Genomic DNA, 21,386 nt, shown 5'->3' with positions numbered 1-21,386 from the left:
ACTGACCTCAAAACTTTAACAGTGATGTACTTATGTCTGCACCATATTGCCAAAAGTTCTGTATTGTAATAAATGAAGTTATTCTGATACTAATTCTGCATGACTGTACTGTGTTTGTGATTGTAGATGATGACTGTGGAGACAACAGTGATGAGGCGGGCTGCGTCCACTCCTGTGCTAATGGCCAGTATAAATGCACCAGCGGCAGGTGTATCCCAGACCACTGGGCCTGCGATGGGGACAACGACTGCGGGGACTTCAGTGATGAAAATGTGACTTGTGCTGGTGTTGCCCCTGGTAGGCCATCACATTTCTGTCTTTGCCCATCTTATGTTTTTTTTTTTCCAGAATGTACTTTTAGGTCATTTTGACTCAGGGGGGACAATTCTTATGAAATCGACCTCTGTCTGTGCTATTATTTTTGGTTGGTATGTACAGTATGTATCAGGTGACTGTATTTTGATGTTGTGCCTTCTGTGACCGGCATTTTTAAATTCAAAAATTGATCTGATTTAAAAAAATTCTATGAAGCCTCCTGTGTTCTGTTCCATTTGATCATCTAAGTGCTATCTAGATTTGATTGTTAGATTATATTTTAGTGCCGTTGTGCCAAATGCTGAGCCAGTAAATTCAATTCGATTCAATTCAATTCAAGTTTATTTGTATAGCGCTTTCACGATACAAATCGTTGCAAAGCAGCTTTACAGAAAATTACATTTCTACAATAGTAGTAGCTTGTCAGTGGTGACTGTCAAATTGATGTACATAATGCAGAAACACCGGCATTTTTAAATTCAAAAATTGATCTGATTTAAAAAAATTCTATGAAGCCTCCTGTGTTCTGTTCCATTTGATCATCTAAGTGCTATCTAGATTTGATTGTTAGATTATATTTTAGTGCCGTTGTGCCAAATGCTGAGCCAGTAAATTCAATTCGATTCAATTCAATTCAAGTTTATTTGTATAGCGCTTTCACGATACAAATCGTTGCAAAGCAGCTTTACAGAAAATTACATTTCTACAATAGTAGTAGCTTGTCAGTGGTGACTGTCAAATTGATGTACAAAATGCAGAAACGTATGGTAAAATTCAGTTAATGACGTAATCAAACAGACAATGAACACTATTCAATATTAACAGCAATGATTATACTGTATGTTGCAATCAAACTTGTAGCAAAATTTGGTAGTTTATGTTGTTTCGGGATTGGCATCATCTGAGGTAATCTGAGGGGTTTGTATATTCTCTTCTCAGGTGTTCGGTCATCTCAGGTCTTTGTAAGGGCTGGATCCAGACTGAAGCTTGTGTAATTCCTAGTTACCACGGGATGTCAATCTCGTGGCAGAAACAGAGAAGCAAATTGAGACATAATTAGCGTAGCTGCTGTTCCAACTAAGCAAAAATGATTTGTTCAACCCAAGCTAAAGAATAATAATGTGCATTTGATCAGATATAACTGCAGTACAAGATTATGAGATGCATTATTTGAATGCTTGGCCAAAGAGATGTGTCTTTAATCTAGATTTAAACAGAGAGAGCATGTCTGAACCCCAAACGTTATCAGGAAGGCTATTCCAGAGTTTGGGAGCCAAGTGCGAAAAAGCTCTACCTCCTTTAGTGGACTTTGCTATCCTAGGAACTACCAAGAGTCCAGAGTTTTGCGACCTTAGGGAGCGTGATGGATTGTAGCGTGGTAGAAGACTAGTTAGGTGGAGCTAAACCATTAAGGGCCTTGTAGGGAAGTAATAATATTTTGTAACTGATACGGAATTTAACAGGTAGCCAGTGCAGAGACATATTTTCTTGATCTGGTAAGGACTCTAGCCACTGCATTTTGGACTACCTGTAGCTTGTTTATTGAAGATGCAGGACAACCAGCTAGCAGTGCATTACAATAGTTCAGTCTAGAGGTCATGAATGCATGAACTAGCTTTTCAGCATCAGAAACAGGTATCATGTTTCGTAGTTTGGCAATGTTTCTAAGATGGAAGAATGCGTTTTTTGTAACATGGGAAAGATTTTCAAAAGACAAGTTGCTGTCTAATATAAAACCCAGATTTTTGACTGTAGAGGAAGTAATAGTACATCTGTCTAGTTGCAAATTGTAATCCAAGAGATTCTGTGTACTGCTTTTTGGTCCAATAAGTGATATCTCTGTCTTATCCGAATTCAGTAGGAGAAAATGATTGGTCATCCAATCTTTGACATTTTTAATACACTCTGTTAGCTTAGATAATTTAGAAGTTTCATCTGGTCTTGTTGAGATATATAGTTGAGTATATATCAGCATAACAATGGAAACTAATTCCGTATTAAAATGTAGTTAGAATCTAACCAGAAATGCAAATAGTAATATAACATATAATAAATGTTAAAATGCAAATTAGGCATAAATTGTATTATAATATATAGCAAATGATTGGAGCAATATTACTGCCACAGACTGAAAATCATCTTGTACAGCATCTGTATGCAGTCGTTACTGTTACTTCAGAGTACTTGGGTACTTGTCCTTAGTTACATTGTATGGCCAATAAAAGCATCAGAGTAATCAAATAGCGTTTGGAGAGGTCAGATTTCCCTGTTACATTAATTAAAAACACATCTGTGTTTGTTTCTGTACACAAACAACTTAACCAACTTACCGAGTTGTTTCCAGATAATCTGTTTAACACGACTAATTAGCAGACTAACAAACAGCCGAACGATAGCGATCAAGCCAGTGTTGCTTGTAATTGCCTTGGTGCAATGTCCCTAATTTGAGGAACACAAGTTTAAAACTTTCTCTCTTTTTCTTCACTTGACAGATCTAATCTCATCTAAGCTCACTAGGGAACCACCTTACAGATTTGAATCTTTTAATCTGCTGTAATTACCTCTGAAAGCTGAGGCCGAGTCCTCCGATGCTTTCAGCTCACCAGCTTGTCACAGAAATGTTGGAGCCATTCATCAAACGGGCTCCTGACGGAGGTCCTCAGCTCCTGTCTGTCTCTGAGGGTTTGCCCTGCTCATGTCCTCCCAGCGCAGGGCTCAGATCATTGTATAACACATGCTCTGTATGTGTAAAGTGGAGGAGACACTGCTAACTCTCAGCATTAGCCTTAAGCAAAGAAGGGGGCCCTTTAGTCTTTAAGGGTTTGTAATGTAACCAGATGTCTTTTTCAGGAGGCCATTTTTTGTTTGATGACAGGCAGGGGATTATGGTGGGTTTGGTGTATGTATTTAACTCCTGTCGATTGTCAGGGTTCAGAATGAATCAGAATCGTGAGGCAGGCTACAGTAAAAAAGGCTTTACTTTTGTGCTCACCTTACTCTTGAAGAAAATCTCGCCCCTGTCCTTTGCATTGAAATCACACAGACACTTAAAGTCTTTGCCAGTGTCAGAGAGAATATTTAAATATTTATTAACGTGACAAGAGGAAATCTTGAAGTATACTTGATAAAACTCTGCCAGTTTAACATTATTAAGGCTAGCTGTAGCCTTAGTAGTTTGAAGTGAGAGCATCTGTGAGCTTTAAAAACGTTTCTTTTCTATTTACCTTGCTATTTTTAATCCTTAGCTGTGTCATTATTAATTCTTTTAGTACTTTTAAGTAATTCATTTTGTTAGAAAAGTGTTCATCCTTTTCCAATTGATGAGATAATATCAGTATTTTGTTCTATTAGAAGTGGCATAAATTCAGTTAATTTACACTCTCTAACAGTATGTTAAGGATGGAGTAATTTGTTCAGGCATTGGGCTACACTGGTCGACTACATGTGTTTGATTTACTAAAAAGAACTGACTCAGTAGAGTCGATTGTTTGGGAACTGGAGTACACTGTCCGTGCTGAATGTTATTTCCACACACTATAAGGACCTGACTCATTGGAGTCATTCGTTTCAGAATCAGACTACACTGGTCCGGCTGTATGTGTTTGATCCACTAAAAATATCTGACCCTAAGACTGGTTGGGAATCAGTATACACCAGAATCAATCTCAGTTTTTTGCGTTATGTCCAGCTTTGCCTCCTGTGGAATGCAGTGGAGAGGAGTTTCACTGCCGTGCTGATGGGACCTGCATCCCTGAGCGCTGGCGCTGCGATGGGGATAAAGACTGTGAAGATGGCAGTGATGAAACAAACTGCAAAGGCATCAAGAGAATGTGTGATCCCCAGGCAAAGTTTACCTGCAAAAGTTCAGGTAAGCCAACCAGGTGTTCCTAAAAACCAGTTAGTCTGCACTAGGGGTGGAACGGTTCGCAGAAAAAAATAGAACCGTACGGTTTGGCACACACACACTTTTTTAAAGTGAAGTGACATGTGGCCAAGTATGGTGACCCATACTCGGAATTAGTGCTCTGCATTTATCCATCCAAAGTGCACACACAGCAGTGAACACACACACACTGTGAACACACCCCCACTGTGAACACACACCCAGAGCAGTGGGCAGCCATTTTTTGCTGCGGCGCCCAGGGAGCAGTGGGGGTTCGGTGCCTTGCTCAAGGGCACCTCAGTCGTGGTATTGAAGGTGGGAGAGAGAGCTGTACATTCACTGTACATTCACATTCACAATACATTCACAATCCCTGCCAGTAAGAGACTGCAAACTTTGGGTTACGAGTCCGACTCTCTAACTATTAGGCCACGACTTCCCCACAACTTAAATCTGACAACGCATCTGTAATATGGTTTGCTATAAATAACACGTAAAACAAACAGGGTTCGGCTAATATATGTTTCTGTTGATGGATGCGCATGGCTTCCCAAAACATTACAACAAAAGCGATGAAAAAAAAAAAAACGTGGTCAAAGCATTCGCTCTTGTTTAATGTGAATGCCGTATGCTGGAATATGATAGCGCGCGCACAGGTGAGACCTGAACAGCACACGTTAATATCTGTGTTTAAGTTAAACTCATTTAAGCTTTGCCAGTTTAAACATTTAAAGCAGCACTATGTAGCTTTTTCTGTGTTCAAAATTTGCAAAATGTATATAATGAGCGAGTACATCATGAATTCATCTTCCAAACTGCGTTTTTGTCTTATTCCGAATCACTACGGTACACTTATAATAAGTACTTATATTTGGACTATTGTAGCCTTGTCGGGTCGTCAGCGCTGAGGAGTAACACATACCTGCGTGAATCGCTAGACATAAGAGAAGTAGAGAAGTAGCTCCGGTTGGAATGTTCTTCCGCGGGATGTGTGCAGTTCTGTTTATTAACCGCTAGAGTGCCAAAAGTTACATAGAGCCCCAACTCCCACCACTGCCATACCTTATGGTTTTGTGAAACGCCGCCACTGCTGAAGTATTGTGTTTAGATGGACAAATTCACACAAAAATTATGTCTAAATGCCCGTCTTGGTAAGTATCCTATAGCAGATGTAGCCGGCTGAACGTACTGTATCAGTGCACTGGATCAGTGCATTCTCTTAAAGTGACAGCACTTTCTTAATATTAATCAAACAGCAACAACAAAGAAATCACTCACTGCTCTTGATTGAATAGCTTTTGTAACTTTAATAAAGATTAATCTTTAATTTATACAGTCAAACATGCAATGCTGTTTTACATTTCATTACTTTATTCAATTGCTGTACCTGAAGACCTACCTAAAAAAAACTGAAAATCACTGTTTAGTTTATTTGTATCTTTACTCTATTGTATTTAGTTGTGCTGTTTCTTGGTGTTAGATAGATTATTCTCATTTTCTTTATTTTTATTTGACAGTATAGCATTTGCCTAAACATAGCACATACCGAACCATACCGAAACTGTGACTCTAAAACTGTGATACAAACCGAACTGTGAGTAAATTGAACCGTTCCACTCCTAGTCTGCACTGACCTTACATTTATTTCATGCACTGACCTACAGCTATTATTTTCTCCTTGTGTTCTATATAATGTAAATCAAAACTGTTATATTAATTCTGTGAAGCAGCGGGTGATATTTTATACCACAATGCCATCCTTGAGCTTTCAGTTATCTTTGCCTCTTGCAAATTGAGTCGGATGATAAATCCAGCATGTTTTTCGTTACATGGTGCAATCCTTTGCAATATCTCTGTATGTTAGGATTCGTATTTATCCAGAACGGCTGAGATGAATGGTGTGAGCTGGAATGATTTGTACTTCACAGTGAGGTATACTTTGGTAGCAGTGTCATTGTTCCATATTCAGAGTTAGCTATGACATTAAACTAAAAAGGTGAGGTACATCATTTCTGTGCCACTAGCATTAACAACAAATATTAAGACATCCAAATGTTTCTCGAAGACACCTCGGTCTGCTGTTAGTTGGTCAAACTGACAGTCCAGCCCCTAATTTGCAGCTTTGGTTGAGCCAATGTTGCAGTGTTAGAATGGATGCTGGAACAGAGTAAAGCTTTCCTAATGCCACAGAGAAACAATGTTTACACCTTTCAAGAAATAATGCTACAAATACTGTAGCTTACTTGCATTTTTTCAGAGGCTAGGGTCTGATTTATGACATCCTGTTGTCTTGGGCCTCTGTGGAATTTTTGTGACTCCTCGTGCCTCAACTCGGTTTTGACCAAATCTTAGATTGTCTGATTCGGTCTGATATCCTACACTGCATATTAAGCTGCAGTAGAAGAACGTATTGAATGTATTGGAAAAAGTTACACATCTTACCTCTGCACAAAAAGGATTAGGGGCCGTTCACGTGTCGCTTCTAAAAATGCATGGAAAACGCTAGGCGCGCCGCTTTCTGCTTTTTTCCAAAGCGTTCGGGCGCTTGCGCTCCCGAAGCGTCTGCCATTGCAAAGCATGACCTGCGCTCTCCATGAAGACGCAGAAGTTTCAGCAAAGGATAAATGGATTTGCAGCACAAAAAATCGCTTGCAGTATCTCTGCTACTAAATTTATTTAAAAATGGCTATCCCTGTACAGCTATAATCAGCTGTTCCTTCATCTTGGCTGAGCTTTCAATATTGTTACAGGAAAGGATGAAGCTGATTGGTGTTCTTGTCACATGACCCGCGGTGCGCTTGCGGCATTCTGAAAAGTTGAAATGTTTTTTTTTATCTCGATGCGGCGTGCATGGGCCTGGAAAAAATGAGCGCGTCGCTTCCATTATGAGCGCGCCTGCCGCACGTCTACAATTGAAATAACAAACTTGAGTGCGCAAAAGACGCGATATGTGAACGGCCCCTTACGCACAGAATTCAACTTTGTGTTTCTTTTGATCAGATTTTGCTGTAGCCTAATTTGTATCTATAACTAGTTTTTGCTTCACTCAGACCATAGTGGAATCAATCAACATGGGGCTTTTTGATGTAGTCACCCTAATTGTAAATGATTGCCTTGAAAAGACATCTACAGTCAAGCCATAAAAGAGCTCAAGAATTGTTTGTTGTTTTGTTCCTCCTCCTTTTGATGTCAAAAATTTACTAAAAAGCAGCAACGTACACACTTTCCAGACCACTGCACCTCACACCGAATGCCAAATCCCATATCATTTTGACAGGCTCAGAAACAGACTAAAGTGTGTTCACCTGTTTATCTGATCATGGAAATAGACTGAACACAAGCAAAGCCGACTGTTTTTCAATCCTGCGTTTTCAGGGTTGCGAAGTGCAGAAGAACAGCATTCAAATGTTTGGGGTCAGTAAGAATTTTTTTTAATTAATACTTTTATTTAGCAAGGATGCATTAAATTGATCAAAAGTGACAGTAAAGAGATCTATAATGTGGCACAAAAAATTATATTTCAAATAAATGCAGTTCTTTTGAACTTTCTATTCATGAAGGGTTCTTGATTTTCTGAATACTTTCCGTACCCACTGTATATATATATATACATACACTATAAACTCTAATAAACTATGAACACTATAAACTAAACTATATTCAAATAAAAACAGTTATTTTAAATTGTAATTATATACACAATATTACCATTTTACTGCCTTTTTGATCAAATAATTGCAGTCTTGGTGGGCAGGCATAAGAGACGAAAGCATTAAAAAAATTCTTATAAACCTTTGAAGGAAGCCTTCACAGGAAGCTTGGAGGCTGAAATTTAGATGTGTTCATCTCAGAGCAGCCCTTTGACATTGACTTCATGATCCTGGGGTATTCATACTCTGCACTGTTCCCCTGTAAATTTATAGGACTCTACTGCAGTTGCTTTGACCTTAATAAAAGTCTTCCCAGTGAGCTAGAAGGCTGAAACTTCAGTATGCTCATCTCAGCAGCCCTCTGATACTTTATGAAATGTAATTTGGCTAAATTGAAAGTAATTTGGAATATAGTATCTATAATTTCTGAATAAGCTCCACTGTGTGATAAATACATGTTAAATAATAAAAAAAACAAATGTTGCAATTTTGCTAAAGTTGTTCTCTGAGGGTTAAATAAGCTGAAGCTTCTGTGTGTACCTGACGTCATGCCAGTTTGACGTTCTGCCACCTTTTAAAATTTACCCCGATTTATCTTCATGCTCACCTACAAACAACAAATTAAGCCTGACAGCTTGATTTATATAGTGCTCTGACTGAATGTTGTGTCCCAAGGGAAGTGTATCAGCAAGAGCTGGGTGTGTGACGGTGACAACGACTGTGAAGACCGCTCAGATGAAGAATCGTGTGAGTCCTCCATCTGTAAGCCCCCCACTCAGCCCTGTGCTAATGACTCCAGAACCTGCCTGCCCCCCAACAAGATCTGCGATGGGAGAAACGACTGTGCTGACCATTCGGATGAGGGTCCTTCTTGTGGTGAGTGCATGTGAAGCTTTGATTAGAGGCTCATCTGCTGTGTTACTTCGAGATTTGATAAAAATGAATCATTGCAACTCGAATTTTTGATTGGATGAGGCATCTTTGCAGCCATGCTGAATAAATTTGCACCTGTGACTGCTAATTCTACATTAATGTGCCTGTGTTGCTTGGAAACTGTAAACAGATTGCAATTAGGATAAGGAACTGTATTACTTTGCAGAATAATTATTAATTCCAGTTATTATTACAGTGAAAAAAAAATTGGTGTGAAACCAATTCTCATTCAGAAATTGCTAATAAATTTCACAAACAATTATAAAACTGAAATTGTATTTTTTTGCTCAACTTTACAGTGATTTAATGGGTTTACCACAGTTAAGAACCTCATTTTATTTTAGTCAGTGTTATTTTAGTATTATTTATATATTATTATTGTATTTATTAATTTAGGTTTAACTTAACTTAATAATAATGACTTAAATTATGTTTTATTTGATATTTTCAGTTTTCATTTTAATTTGAAAGGTTCAGTAATTTTATATACTTTTTTTATTTTTTATCATTTTTATACCTTTTATAGAGCTTTATTTATTTAGCTGCCAAGGCAACACTTCTTATTTAAATATTTTTTAGTTACATGTTTTTCATTGAATATTTATATTTTATTTTATTTTAATTAAATTAAAACTATTTTAAATAGTTTTAGTTAACATTAACAACACTGCTGTTAAGCATGGCTTCTCGTGGCACAGTTCAGCACAAAATGTGTGTACATCGCTGTTAATGTCTGCTAGAGGTGCTTTTTTCTGCAGAGCTAACAGACATGGTCTAAAAGCCACACAACTTTGATTTCTGTCAGGACCACTATCGTCAAAGGTGATTGACAATTAGCATACAGTTTGGATTGGCGGTATGGTTCTGTTCTGGGCAAGAACTCCCTGCGCATCCATGCAGCCTAGCATGGATAAGAGCAAGGAGAGCAGTGATAACCCCCCTTGGGTAAACAGAACAGAACCAACATAAATGTATTGCAGAACCAATGATCCAAATGAGTATGTTGCCAAAACCCACATAAGCCATAGCAACAAGCATGTTACCTTTAACCATATGACCCCTGAAAAGCTTAAGCAACAACATGTTTCCATTTATAACAACCAGATCGCTTTCGAACAAGAATATTCCAATAACAACCAGAAAACTTAGGAACAAGCATATTCCAATAACAAGCAGATAGCTGTAGCTATCAAATTAGCTCAAAAGGCAAATATTAATAATTAATAATTTAATCAGTTATAATTAATTATAAATATTTGGAGCAGCTAATGGAATTAATATTACAGTCAACAAACCTGTTCGCCCAGCAAACACCCAGTGTTAATTGATTATTAATTCTAAGAAATGTTTATTTCCAGGGTATGGGAAATAATGTCTTTATTGTACAGTACTACTCTGAGCATGTAGCCAAAATCTGCATGATTAGGGACTCCAGTTATGAGCAACACAACATACAACCTTGAGTGTGATACAAACGAGACTTTATTAACTACACTAAACACTTAAACTATTCTAACACACATACATGCATACAGTTTAGTACTGGGAAGAGAGCTTAAGCAGAGTACAGGAATGCAAGAAGTTATAGTATTGTTTGAGATTCAGCAGATCAACAGCCTTGAGCAAACCATTAGTTTCTTAGTTGTAACACACCCTTCTTTAAAAGGGGTGGGGATACTTAATGGATCAAACAGTGAAACTAAGTTTGATACTTGCATGTCTTGCCCATTTGAATAAAAGTGTCCTGATGCAGTTTGTTGAGGCTCCAGTTGATCTTGTCTGTTGTTGTCTTGATGAGAGAGAACCAGCTGAAATCTGAGGATCTTTGGTGAATGGAAAGACAAGGCCGCAGCCTGGCACAAACTTAGGGGTCCTTAGAAGACTTCTAGTTCAGCATCCTCATCTTCTCAGAATCTAAAAGAACCGCCCTGATCCTGTGATCAGTGATCTTTAAAGTGTGAGGGTGTCACACCCTCAGGATTTGAGTGAGTCCATGAGGAATGGTACCTTTGGAGGGACATTTTACGATCCTTTGTCTCTAGCAAGGTGTTTTGCATATGAAACTGGATTGGCTGGTCAAGAGGAGAATCATATGATTACATAGGAAACATGATTGTATATGTCTCAAGTGAATAGTACACACAATATCCTGGAATATGTATATTATTTCAGAGAAAGGTTTGTCTATGAATTTAAGTGGTTGAAATGTCCGTTCTATAGTCTGTCTTTCACAGGGTCTGTTCCATTGCACATAGCATCTTTCCACATACTTTCAAGCAATAAAACAGTCTTATCAGATGGTAGCTTGGGTAACAGCCCTCTTAGGGTGATAGTTGCACTTTTGGGAGATGTTCCATGGAGCTCACAGTGTGGGTTTTAAAGATTATTACTTTAATATAACAAATAATTGTGTCTGCTTGGTCCAGTCGTTACATAGCTTTGGAGCAAGCATGTTCCCAATAACAACCGGATAGCTTTAAGAACAAGCATGTTTCTAATACAACTAGATAGAACAAGCTTATCCGATACTCGGAACAGAATAAACGCTGAACTAACTTCAACTGAACAACTGCTGTTTACCATTTTCTCTTTGGAGCTGCACCACAGCAGAAATTATTCAGTTTGCACCATGATCATTATTTCCTGTCTATCACCGCAAAGCTGCCCGAATCTGTGCTGCATACTGATATATAAATAAAGGCAACTTGATTTGACAGGTTAAAGCACAGCATGTTGCAGCAACAAGCATGTTATCAACAGATAATAACACACATGACCAATATGATCGCATAAGCCTAGCACAAGCATTTTATTGAAAACAGCTAAATAAGCCTTAGGATAGCCTTAGCAACAAGCATGTTGCCAATAACCTGAGAGAATTAAAAATGAACTTAGCCTTGTGAAGACATTCAGAGATGAATGGAGAGTGAAGCATAGCCAGCTGTGACATGGATGCTTGATCTCTCGGTATCTTTCTTCATGCGGTGAGTGCTTATCCCTTCTGAACTTGTTCTTGAGTCAGTCACATTAGTATAACTCATGGAGTCCATGTCAATAATTCAGCGATGTGAGAAGCAGTGCTAATCTAGTCAATTCCAAATCAGGCAGCTTATGATCAATGCGGCGAATTCATGTATTCAAGTTCACAATCTGACTTGCACAATTCCTGGTGAGATGATGGGGTTTTGCCTGCTGAATTCATTATTTAATTAGCTATTGAGCAACGTGAAAGCTGCTGATAATACTGAAGGACCTTATATATGGATGCTGTGATAGGGGTCGTATCCCTATAGGAAGTGTGGATCAGCTGAGAGTCAGCTGATGCTAGCTTAACTGACGTGACCTGCCAGAACTAACGCAACACTTGATTTTTTAATTCATTTGGTCTTTAATTAATGCAAGTGTCGCAGTGCATATTTAGCACTTGGTTCATAATGCTTGCATTGACAGCCTTATTCACTGTACACTTTGTGTTTAATGCTAACTGAAAACTGCTGTGCTATTACGTAAAGTCTGGTCCATTCTCCAAGAAATGCTGGACTGGTTGAATAAGAAGTAGTCATGCGGAGTAGTTCTATCAATACACAGAAAGCCAAACCATTAAAAAAATGGTAACAAACCAATGAGAATAAAATACCTGAGCTATAAAGATTTGGATTTATACACTTGAGCAAATCAATATGTATTGTGGTTACTCTCCATGGGTGAAAATATTTTGATAATATCGTGTTTATGTCGACACGGCATGTCCCTCAGGGCTACTTGAATCTCTTTGAGATGCATCCTTGAGCGAGTGTAATGGAAAGCCAGCACTGCATGCTATGTAAGCTACCGGCACACGGAAAACATGAAGCCCGTCTGAATGAGAGCTAAACATGAGGATCTGTTTCCCTCTAAAGCCCTCACTTGGGAAAGTGTCTCTTGAGAGTCACCAATGTATAATTCTCTCAGAATGCAACTAGACAAACAGTTCAGTGACTTTCAGTGTATTGCCAGCAGCCACCCATGGGAGCCCACCTCTCATGTTCTGAGTACGAGGTATATTATCTGTCTGACTAGACCTGCTTTTGGCTTGGGTCTCTTATTGCCAAATAGATTGTGACAATGGACCTTGAGGTGGCTGACTGACTCAGACCAGCGCAGCAGGACTCAATACCATTTGTAACCTTTGGGAAGCAGCTATTCTTCACCTCCATATAGACTTCAGGACCCCCGTGAAGAAAATTCAATTCTCTCTTGCAACTGCAGAGGGGATCATCATAATCAGTAGAGGCAAAAAGACCTTGGAAGCTGTGAGCTCCCTCCCCTTTGTTTTTCTCCTGTAAAAAAGACCAGGTGCTTCAATGAAAGAAAAAAGCTTATCCATTAGAGATGAGAGACTAAGAGTACCAGAGTTTGTCTGAACCGTTCTTAAAAAACGTGATATATCGGAGACCTAGTTTTCATTTATTTTAAACTTAAGAAAAAGCCATTTTCCACCTTGAGTTTGTTTGGCCTGCGCAGTGGCTGAAGTCAGTCATAATTCAGACCTGTGATTTCTCATTGAATCTGCCTCATGAATAAAGTAATTCTTTACACTTTTTTTAATTATTGTGACACACTTGGCTGGTGATGTTGATTAGGTCAGAGTAATGGCATAGTGGTCAAGTCAAGAAAGACACCAAAACTTATGAGGCAAAGAGCGATAAGATTATAGCCTTGTGCAAATATTCAATCCAAACCGTCAGTCTTTTGTTCATCTGTGGCTTTTCTGTTTCAGTTTGCATCTTGAATCTCAGCAAACATGGCTCCATATCACCAGCCTTTCAAATTGATTCTGTTTTTGTCCTCACTCGTGCTGTTCTTGTCTTTTCCAGAGAAATGTGTGCAAGGTAATGGGGGCTGCAGTCACCAGTGTTCAGTGATCCCCAGCAAAGGGGTGGTGTGTTCATGTCCCATCGGACTCCATCTTGGCTCTGACAATCGAACATGCGAGACGGTGGATTACTGCTCTGCTCACCTGAAATGTAGTCAGATATGCGAACAGCATAAGACCACTGTCAAGTGCTCCTGTTATCCCGGCTGGAGACTTGATCCAGATGGAGAGAATTGCCACAGCACAGGTATTTAAATTCCTCAAACTTAAATTTAAAATACTGTATACTCTCTCTCTGTGTGTGTGTGTGTGTGTGTGTGTCCCCGCACGCGCTTGCAACAAAAATAATATTAAAAATAATTTAATGATTTAGTGGTCCAAGTAAAAAAAAAAAGTGGAAAGTTGGTATTTAAAGGAATCGTTCACACAAAAATGAAAATTGTCATTTTTCACTCACCATCATACGTTCCAAATGTATTTGATACGTACATAGAAAGTTTTGAAGAATCAGTATGTAGATCTTCCCATGCAACAACAGTTCATACAGTATGTGACCTAGAATGACAAAAAAGCACTATAAAATATAAGCAGCAATGATACAGTAGTGTTGTTTTAAGAACAGACTGATATTTGACTTAGTAGTACAAGTATTTTTCTAGACTAGTTTATGATTCTCAGTGAAATAACTTCATGTGCATTCCTGTTTGTCCACAGTGGATCAGTCCACGGTACACAGCAATAAGAGCAACAGTAATACACTGATAGTGGGATACGCAGACAGGAGCTTCTCAATGAGCAGCTAATGTCTTTTCAGCAGCATGCCTGCCAAAAGCTTTTAAATTGTCTCAGGGAATCTGAATTTGGGTCATTAGTCAGAATATGACAACAAGCATCTGTGTGGTATTTTATGGATTTAGTAACGTATATAGCTCTTGAGAGAAAGTTCTTGTTATAGCAGACAGTCACATTTATACTGTAGCTCTTAGCAGGTTTTATCCAATACCAATAGAAAATATTTTTTTCTGGGATAATGTTGCCTAGTAGATATAGAGCTGGACTGCCAAATTAATTATATTAAGAATATATATTATTCTTAATTATATAATACCTTTTTATACTTTATACTGTATATACCTGGATGACTTTGTTCTGGATGGAACCTGTATTTTGATCTAATTAATGGGGGTTGATTTTTTTTTTGTTTTTTGTTTTTTGTGTGTGTGTGGATTTTTCAAAGACGACTCAAGTGTCTTTTACCATTATCCTCAGGTTTCTCTAAGATAAGTGTCCCTGTAAATCTTTTTGATAATTAGTGGTTGTGCACAGGAAAATGTGCATGACTGACGCCTCCACACAAAGCGTAATGCTCTCGTAAACTCTAATGCACAGGTGTGGGGTGCTAATAATCAATTTGTTTCTTCTCCAAGATCCCTTTGAGGCTTTTGTTATCTTCTCTATCCGGCATGAGATCAGACGAATCGACCTTCATAAACGTGACTACAGCCTACTCGTGCCCGGCCTGCGGAACACCATCGCTCTCGACTTCCACTTCAACCACAGTTTGCTTTACTGGACCGACGTGGTGGAGGATAAGATCTATCGGGGAAAGCTCTCCGAGACCGGAGGTAATGAACAACCAATTTGATGTCCCATTCCTACTCGCCCTTTGTTTAACCTAAGCTTTAGTTTGAGTAGATATTCTGTTTCCCCATTCCTAGCACGCAGGTCATGTCCCCTGAATAGTAAGGCAATACAGAATGTGCTTTGCGTACAGTGGCTCTTTGAATGACGCAGAAAACCTCTGAAGGAGCTGACGAATACCCTTGAATTGTTTTGAAGACTATTTTGAAGCTGCATTAAGCATACATCTGAGTCTTTCTCTCAGAGGAAAAGGCCCCCAGTGCAGCCATTGCTCTCTCTCCTTTTGTTAGCATTTCATAAAACCCTCCGCAGCTGAGAATAATTGCAAACAGCTGGATTATAGATAGCTGAAAAAAAAATCTTGTTTACTGCTGAGGGAAAACTTCCTTTCCTTTAATGCCAGTGTTTTCTTTTCCAGAGTTATTTTCAGAAACCCTGTTGAAAAGACCAGCAAATGTTGTGTTTGGATGCTGATCGGCTGCTGTTGATATTCTGGTGTCCATACCAGGCTTCTTAAAGGGATAGTTCAGCCCTATATATATATATATATATATATATATATATATTTTTTAGAAGAATGGTTGACTTTTATTGTATGAAAAAAAATACACTGAGACATTTTTCTAAATACCTTATTTTGTGTTCCACAGAAGAGAAAGTCATACAGGTTTGGAACCAGTGTTATTTTAATGTTATTTATATACTATTATAGTATTTATTTATAATTTGATTTAGCTTTTATTTGTATATTTTCAGGTTTCATTTTAATTTTAGTTTAAATTTGTCATTTTATGTCATTTAATGTTTTGTATTTGTATATACGCTAGACCATCATTTGCTTATAAATTATTTTTACATTTATTTAGTTTTTTTAAGTAATTATTATTAAGGGTTTTTTGTACTTTTTTGAGTTTTAACTTCAGGTAGCTGAAATTATTATTATTTTTTTCAACATGTAGTTTACTGTGAGTTTAATGATTTAATTGAATATGCATATTTTATTTCAGCTTTATTTTACTTACTGGAAACTATTTTTTTTATAGTTATAGAAGTAGTTTTCGTTTTTATGTGAACTATCCCTTTAACTACCTTAATTAGCAAGCCTCCTTTTTCCAGCTTCATCAGAAAGACCTGCATCATTTGCTGGTGAACAACATGACTAGCAGCATAATAATGCATTCTGGTTCAAGCTGGTCTTTTCAGCTAGGAGTAGCATTTTGAAGAGCTGTACACTTCAAAAGAAAGTTCAAAATGACCAGAATGCTTTGCTGTGCTGAATTCAAAACCCCATCCACGCTATGAACTAGCGCGAGTGGTTTGTTTTGTAGGTGTGACCGGGGTCGAGGTTGTGATTCAGCATGGTTTGGCCACCCCAGAGGGACTCGCAGTGGATTGGATTGCAGGAAACCTTTACTGGATAGACAGCAACTTGGATCAGATTGAGGTGGCCAAGCTGAATGGCGAAATGAGAACGACTTTGATTGCCGGTGGCATGGAGCACCCACGAGCGCTGGCTGTAGACCCGGGACAGGGGTGTGTATTAGTCTCATGCAAAATTTACCACAGCCTAATTTCTTTTCTCTTACTCTGCTTTTCTTTTTCAGAGCCCCTCAGCAACGTTCACAGCAGCAAAAGCAAACAGTGAAAAACAAGTTTAATTTCTTTTTTGCCATAATTTGTCCTCATAGAGACTATCTTGGGTACATAACAGAGCAATCATATTTCAGGGGACTTGTTTGTCATCTATTACTAATGATAGTTCTAGAATAACGTGCTGCATCTTGCTGTTTATTTGTTGTGTTCTGTTTCTTTTTTTGTCTTCTTACTCTCAGCTGTGCTCTTCTCTTGCTCAGCTCTACATTTCTCATGGAGGCATGCTTGGAAAAAGAAAGTCTTAAATATGACAGCCTGAGCTCAGAAAAGTCACACAATGATCCCAGCAGCATTTGAGGACCACAAATAATCCTTATTCACATTGTAAATGAACAAAAACAGGCTTATGGCTAGGACTACAGATATTTTGGTAGTAATGATAAAAATAATAATAATTTTTATTTATATAGCGCCTTTCCAACACCCAAGGTCACTTTACAAGTCAGGTTTAAGGAACAGAAACAAATAAACATCAATACCAGAAGACAGAACACAAACCATCTGAGCCTGGCCAACCACTCTCCATATCTGCTTCACCACCTCGGGGTGAAGCATCCATTCCCCGGACCTCAGCCCCTGCCTCGACAGGATGTCTGCTCCCATATTGAGATGCCCAGGAACATGAACTGCTCTCAGCGAGAGGAGTTTGCTCTGGGACCACACAAGTATCTGGTGCGCCAGCTTGTACAAGGGGCGCGAACGCAGAACTCCCTGGTGGTTGATGTAAGAGACCACCGCTGTGTCGTCGGTGCGCACCAACACATGGTGACCTCTTAAGTTTGGGAGAAAGTGTTTCAGAACTCAAAACATGGCCAGCATCTCCAGGCAAGTAGGCACCTCCGCGTGACCTTGAGCATGCGGAGCGGGTTTCCCCTCGGGGAGAACCCCTTGTTCTTGTGCCACCACTGTAGGGGTCTCATGTACAGCAGGCCAATAGTTATCACGTTGACGCAGCTGTCATCAGCCCAAGCAGTATGGAACTGCTTGACAGTGAGTGACCGGCCTTCTCTTACTCTCGCGACTGAGGTGAGGATCGACTCGATCCGAGCAGGAGACATACATGCCTGCATCGTGGTCGAATCTCACACCACGCCCAGATAAGTGGTTCTCTGTACTGGTGAAAGCACACTTTTCTTGGTGTTTAGTCTTAACCCCAGCTCTTTCGTGTGAGTGAGAATGACATCTCGATGTCGAACCGTCATTCACTCTGACTGAGCTAATATCAACCAATTGTCGATGTGGTTGAGTCGTGAAAGTGTGGGGTGAGAGTGCAAGGCCTAAGGAAGAACCAGTATTGGTAGGCTTTTGCCCCCAAAAGCAAACCTCAGGAACTTCCTATGATGAGGAAGGATGGGGATATGTGCATCTTTTAGATTAATCGTGACACATCGGTGTGAACCTCTCTTCCCCAGAGGGGCCTGCCCTCCGAGGTCCTGAGCCACAGCATCAGGACCCTCATAGTTGAAGTCTCCTATTGAAAACGACGGCCCTCAGACCCACGTCGTCTGCTAGGAAGACTAGACCACAGCCCATCTAAATACCTCCGTAGAGGTAGCAAGCCTCTTAGTACCACTACGTTTCCGGGCGGTAACTGAGAGAAGCGCTCGCCGGAGACCGCTGTGCCCTGGAACACGGCAGGGTTGGCAGACCGACCTCCTGAGGGCACTGAGGAGAGATGGGCACCGTGTAATGCGGTGTGAACCTCTCTTCCCCAGAGGGGCCTGCCCTCCGAGGTCCTGAGCCACAGCAACAGGACCCTCATAGTTGAAGTCTCCTATTGAAAACGATGGCCCTCAGACCCACGTCGTCTGCTAGGAAGACTAGACCACAGCCCATCTAAATACCTCCGTAGAGGTAGCAAGCCTCTTAGTACCACTACGTTTCCGGGCGGTAACTGAGAGAAGCGCTCGCCGGAGACCGCTGTGCCCTGGAACACGGCAGGGTTGGCAGACCGACCTCCTGAGGGCACTGAAGAGAGACGGGCACTGTGTAATGCGGTGTACACCGCTCTTCCCCAGAGGGAGCTGGCCCTAAAAAAGTCCTAGGCCTCAGGCGTCAGGACATTTACGACAAAGAATATCCAGCGAGAATAACGGTCCGCAGACCCGCCTTCTGCTTGAAGCCTGCGGCCTGGGAGCGCCACTCTGACTCTGCGGAGTACGAGAAGTGAGGCCCCCAGAATGAGGGGCTGGAACACGGTAGGTTGGGACTGCTCCGCCCAGCAGCCCCTGCTAACCGCCTCAACCTCCTCAGAGGAAGAGAGGTTAATGCGTGCTCTCACTCGAGAAATTTATATCCCAAGAGCCCCTGTATATCTAACTTCTCATAGTCAGACAAATACTTCATTTTATTCCTCAGAGTTAAATGCAATCAAACAACCAGACGAGTAAATATGGTCTAGTGTATTAAGATTCACATCAAAAACCGAAATGATGTAATATATGCGCTGCACGCGAGTCACTCAGTCACACAAACAACATCAATCTCCTCAGAGAAAGAGGGCCGCAGCACTCACTCAGAGGGGGAAGAACCACAGCGCGGGCTTCCAAGCCCTGAGAACGAGCTCTAGATCTAGCGAACACGGGTGGAGATAGGAAGAGCCGTCGCCAACCCGTCTGCTAGATCATGTGCGATCTCCGCGTTCTCAGTCGCTGCCGTGGCTCAGCAGCAGCGGGACCGCAATCGCAAGATCACAGGCACGGACACACTCCTCGGAGCGTGCCCGGCGAGAGCGGAAAGCTTAACAGCGGGAAAAAAACACAATCTGCCCCCTGAGAGCCGACTGCGCGAGTTCCGCTCCCTATTAATGCTGCTCATTATAATATCAGGCATAATATGCTTGTGTAACTGATGTTTGTGCAACTGGCGAGCTCATTGACGCCCTCCGTATCAATCTTCTCGGAGAAAGACAGGCGGAGCATCGCACCCTCTCTCCGGTGGGAAGGACCGCAGCGCGGGCTTCCGAAACCCCGAGAGCGGGCGCCGGATCTGGTGATTAGGAAGCAGATCCATACGTGAAACCCACGAGCACAGCCGCTGCTCCGCCTCTGCGAAAGCGGGGCCAGCACCGCAAGGAACACTAGTGAATGCTCCCTCCTCAAAGAGAGCCCTCTGAGAGCGAAGCAAGGCTGTAACAACTGTGCTTTACTCCGAAGCAAACCACGCACAGGCTGTGTGTATCCCCACTCGTGATATAACGTTTTCTTTGGGCAGAGAGGAACACACAACCTACAACGTGGCTTGCTCTCGCCCTTGAAATGCTTTGTCTTTGCATGAGCTTAGACATAGCTGGAGCTTATAGACTTTCACAATTGACAGACAACAATAAATATGACTGACACACACAGAGCGCTTCGCTGAATGACAGAAAGCTGACGCTGGCTCCGTCGCATGTGCTTTTATAGCTTCCTGGACATGACGTCACCCGCCCGTGACGTCCCGCTCAGCTATTGGACTGATTTCACATGTTATTCAGAGCGTGGTCACAGAAGGCGTTCCCCTAGCGTTTCCGACGCAGCTCGAGTTCCTGAAGAGGAAGCTGTCTTTACTACTTTACCAATGTGATCATTGAATGAAAGCGTGAAATCAATGAGAACACCAAGATTGCAAACTTTAGTGGAGGGCATGATCAGATCACCATCCAGATCCATCAGTTGACCAGAGAGTTTAGATACAACAGCTTTAGAGCAAATCAGAATTACCTGTTTTATCAGAGTTAAATTTAAGGTAATTTACCTCCAGCCAAAGCTTGAGTTCCTTGATGCAATTTGTTAATGCAGGCGGAGGGAACACTGAAGTGGAAGGTCCGCTAAAATAAATTTGAATGTCATCTGCGTAACAGTGGAAGTTAAACCCATAGCGCTTGATTATTTGTCCAATTGGTAGCATATAAATGGTAAAGAGGAGAGGGGCCCAAAACAGAACCTTGAGGTACACCAGAACTGATGGATTTGATAGATGATTTGTAATCAAATAATACGACAATGACAATACTATATATAGTATTACAAAATATAACCTATTTTGTTATGTTTTGATAATTAGCATGCCAAATATTTCTTAGATTTAGATTTTATTTATTTTTTTACATTATTTTAATAATTTATTAACCCTCTGGGCCTCTTCGGTCACTTTTGACCAAAAAAAATTACATTTTGAAATTTTAAATTTTTTGCTTCATCGGAATGAGACGACACTTGGTGATTTTGTCGCATTAGCTATATGAAGTCACAAAAAATCATGGACATGATTCAGATATGTTAAAGTTGAAAAATAAAAAGTAACACTTGGTACCTTCACTCTCAAAAATGGACAACATAGGAAATGAATGGGAAATACTAAAAAAATACGGGGAAAAAATGTAATAGAAAAAGATAGCTCATAAAAATTTTATAAATATTGCACAGTAACATAAAATCTGACCAAATTCTAAATAATAATTAAAATATATATATAT

The 21,386-nt window shown here is 40.2% G+C and overlaps 1 protein-coding gene across 1 annotated transcript in view; it reads left to right on the top strand.

The window, feature by feature from the left end:
• The window catches only part of LOC107568233 (low-density lipoprotein receptor-related protein 1B-like), a 159,521-nt gene that overhangs the window by 72,320 nt on the left and 65,815 nt on the right, over nt 1-21,386 (top strand). The window contains exons 18-23 of the mRNA XM_016254167.1: nt 127-297; nt 4,004-4,183; nt 8,524-8,724; nt 13,638-13,883; nt 15,064-15,261; nt 16,606-16,810. Of these exons, the coding sequence (XP_016109653.1) occupies nt 127-297; nt 4,004-4,183; nt 8,524-8,724; nt 13,638-13,883; nt 15,064-15,261; nt 16,606-16,810 (1,201 nt within the window). The remainder of the gene's footprint in view (nt 1-126; nt 298-4,003; nt 4,184-8,523; nt 8,725-13,637; nt 13,884-15,063; nt 15,262-16,605; nt 16,811-21,386) is intronic.

This window comes from Sinocyclocheilus grahami, unplaced genomic scaffold, assembly GCF_001515645.1.
Source record: "Sinocyclocheilus grahami isolate Dianchi unplaced genomic scaffold, SAMN03320097.WGS_v1.1 scaffold1226.1, whole genome shotgun sequence".
Taxonomy (NCBI): domain Eukaryota; kingdom Metazoa; phylum Chordata; class Actinopteri; order Cypriniformes; family Cyprinidae; genus Sinocyclocheilus; species Sinocyclocheilus grahami.
This window is presented reverse-complemented; position numbering and strand designations above follow the sequence as displayed.